Genomic DNA, 3,291 nt, shown 5'->3' on the forward strand with positions numbered 1-3,291 from the left:
GATTACGAATAAACCGTGATCCAGTGCACCACTACTCTCTTGCTCTCTGTCCTGCCAGGCCCTCTTATTGGCCTCTGTGACCTCCTTAGTGATCAGGAGGGGGTGTAGTCTCCCCAGGACACAATAAAACATGCAATAAAATATAAGAACAAAACACTGCACATTATTAAAATATTGAAACTAAAAAAACACATGCACATGCAACACATGCAAAATAAAAACACTCAGGTGAACTTGTCCATTTCACCCCGTGACATAAACAAAGAAATTGTCTGTGTGGTGGCTGACGGGAGTAAAAGTGACTCGTGAGATAATTAACCAAGAGTTTTTGAATTGCCTTTTTTATAACTTGGCCTACCCTTTTTAGTTTTGTCAATATTGTAAATACTGAAAAGTGTTATTGTAGGTGTTGGGTCTGCACTTCAGCAGGCCCGCTAGTTCAGACTTATTCCTGTGAACAAAGCAAGACAGCTCAACCAGTTTTACTCGCTAGCAAGGGGAGGATCTCAGAGCAGCACCTCTGCCTTCAGTCTCAGACCACTCCAAAAACCCAGCTTCCCCTGCAGCCTTTTATTCTGTGACACACAGTTTATGCAAACACACATTATAACCCCCCCCCCCCTATGGTGCATCATAAAACTAGGGCACTGAGTGTGTGTGTGTGTGTGTATGCATATGCAATCGTGTGTGCGTATATGCATGTGCACGTGAGTGAGTGTTGTGTGGATGTGGGTGTTTTTGTGTGACTTCCTGCTGATCACAAAGGGTCATCTCCCCTCACCCTTTATATGGCACAGGTGCAAGCACAGGTGAGGACATAAAGGGCAAGAAGTAAAACATCCTCACTAAATAAGGACATCCAGAACCTTACATGCAATGTCTGCAGTTAAACACTATAACTAATTACCTCCCCCACCATTGAGCCCGGGGAGGAGGACAGAAACAGAAGAATGTCTTTGATCATACAGTTTAAGGCAAGGCTTACAAATTTAAGTACAATATTGGCAACATGTAACAATTTCAACCTAACAGTTGGGCTTGAATATATTTGATATAGGCCACCCAATTAAGGTAAATGTTATGTTTTTAGTTGTTAGAAGAATCTGATGAGCGATATTTAATTTTTTGTTGTTTTGTTTTTCTGGTTTCCCCCTGAGGGATTGCCACCTTAACGTTGTCAGGGGCTTGCATCCCTCAGTGACTCTAAAAGCTAAACTAGCAGAAGCTTAGCCTTCAGGTGGGACACCCAAGTTGATCATGTCTTAGGATAGTGGCCTAACAAAGTGTAATCAGCTGAGACTGAAGAAGTCACTTGGATGAGAGACAAAACGTTTCTCCCACAAAACGCTACGTCCAGATGAACAGAATCAACTTTTGGAGATAGAGTTATGAACCTTTCACATGCCATGCTAGATTAGCAACATTTGTCTGCTCAAATATAAATATGCATAATAATAATTAAATTTTAAATAGACAAAAAAACCCAACAATGTAACAATGAAATTAATATTTTACCTACATCCTCAACTTGTATAAAACATCTATGTCCACATGACAATTATGACCCAAGAATGTGTTTATAGTTTAAGTATCCATGTAGACTGTCTTTTATAATAGATGATGAACTCTCCACCTAAACTAACTCAGTCAGTGCCTTGTGTCTCAGATATTTCTCCAAGCAGTAGATAGCAATGGGATCTCTGTCTGCATCAAACTTATTTGCAAAAAGGTGATGCTGTTCAATCAACCACTGCAGGTCTCCAGCACCATACACACATACTGATTTGACATGGTGGCCTTTACATTCTGGGTATACTGCTTGCAGGGAACCCTCTGACCCCTCGTGCCACTGCCACTTGACCATCCGGGCAATTGCATTCATGTCCGTCATGTCGAATTTACGGTTGGGCCATGTTGAGCCAGGAACACCAGGTATTCGTTGTATTGTTGCCCACAGAAACTCATCAGGACTGTAGGTGTCTTTGGCCCACTCAATGAGGGCCTGTATTCGCTTGTCTTCCAACACACTGCGAACGTAACCTCGGTTGACCACAATATAGGCATTTCCTGATAGTATGGGCAGATTGAAGGGAGCTGGATCCTTTGTTTTTCCTATTGGCTGGGACAATTGAAAAGTTAATATGATGGTGAAGTTTTTTACAATAGCAAGGTGAATTGATTAATAGCTACATGATACAATGTAAAAAATCTCCAAATGAAGTACCTGGACTTTTCCATCAACTACTCGGTGAGCATTAGACACTCTTCCCTTCTTTCCTTGAGGCATTTCCTCTGACTCCAAACTGTTACCTCCTTTTAGTGCACGCAAAGCTTGCACAATTTCCAAGTTAGTTTTTAGAGGGAAATCCTGACCACAGAGGTTGATGAAGTATTTCCATGTTGTACTGGTATTATAGAGATCAGCCATGCAGTTAAGATCAGCCTGGACACGTGTCCAGCCAGTGTAGACCACATTCATAGCTTCGCTGACCATGAACACATTTGAGAAACAGGAAGTAATGGCTTTGATGGCAGCAAAGACTGAGGCCTGTGCTTTTTTGTCCACATGGACACAATAAATATTTTGAGGTGCGTAAATAGCTCGCAGTAGTCGCTCAAAGTTCTGCACCTATGGATAAAAATAATTTAGTTTTCTTTGTGAAATGTTTTTGCTGGAACTGTACTGTACTAATGACTTAATGGACAAGAATGTTTGATATATATATATATATATATATACATATATATATGTTTTCTGGCAACACTGAGGCAAACCTTTATGTTCCTTTGGCTCAGCAGTCATTTTCGTCTTGGAACTCTGCCATGCAGGCCATTTTTACCCAGTCTTTTTCTTATGGTGGAGTCATGAACACTGACCTTAGCTCAGGCAAGTGAGGCCTGCAGTTCTTTGGATGTTGTTTTGGGGTCTTTTGTGACCTCCTGGATGAGTCATCACTGTATTTTGTAAAGAGTAAAGTTAAGCTGAAACCAGCTTTCCTAGGATGTGATACATCACGTTAATTAATGGTAATACAGGTAGGGGGAGCGATCAATTTTTCACACAGGGCCATGTAGGTTTGGACTGTATTTCCCCTTCATAATAAACACCTTAATTTAGAAACAGCATTTTTTTTTACTTGTGTTATTTTTGACAAATTTGTTTGATGGTCTTGCCATATGGTAGCTGGGATTAGCTCCAGCCCCGCTGTGAGCCTGATAAGGATAAGCAGAAGGGGATAGATGGATCTGAAACATTTAAGTGTGATAACCATACAAAATAGAAAATCTTTT

General features: G+C 40.8%; 1 protein-coding gene across 1 annotated transcript; it reads right to left on the minus strand.

The window, feature by feature from the left end:
- Positions 1-1,482: 1,482 nt before the first annotated feature.
- Positions 1,483-2,834, minus strand: LOC102200496 (beta-1,3-galactosyl-O-glycosyl-glycoprotein beta-1,6-N-acetylglucosaminyltransferase-like). Its single transcript, XM_005734707.1, has 3 exons — positions 2,823-2,834; positions 2,225-2,629; positions 1,483-2,119 (listed from the first exon to the last, which is right to left on the minus strand). Exons 1-3 carry the CDS (start codon positions 2,832-2,834, stop codon positions 1,634-1,636), a joined length of 903 nt encoding a protein of 300 aa, XP_005734764.1. The 3' UTR covers positions 1,483-1,633.
- Positions 2,835-3,291: the final 457 nt, after the last annotated feature.

This window comes from Pundamilia nyererei, unplaced genomic scaffold (genome assembly GCF_000239375.1).
Source record: "Pundamilia nyererei isolate P.nyererei 1_Seehausen unplaced genomic scaffold, PunNye1.0 scaffold00059, whole genome shotgun sequence".
In the NCBI taxonomy this organism is placed as follows: domain Eukaryota; kingdom Metazoa; phylum Chordata; class Actinopteri; order Cichliformes; family Cichlidae; genus Pundamilia; species Pundamilia nyererei.

What these genes read in the sequence shown, in the direction of transcription:
- LOC102200496 (XM_005734707.1), bottom strand. An exon ending in TAGTTGATGGAAAAGTCCAG is followed by an intron (nt 2,120 to 2,224) that starts GTACTTCATTTG and finishes CAATTGTCCCAG; the next exon opens with CCAATAGGAAAAACAAAGGA.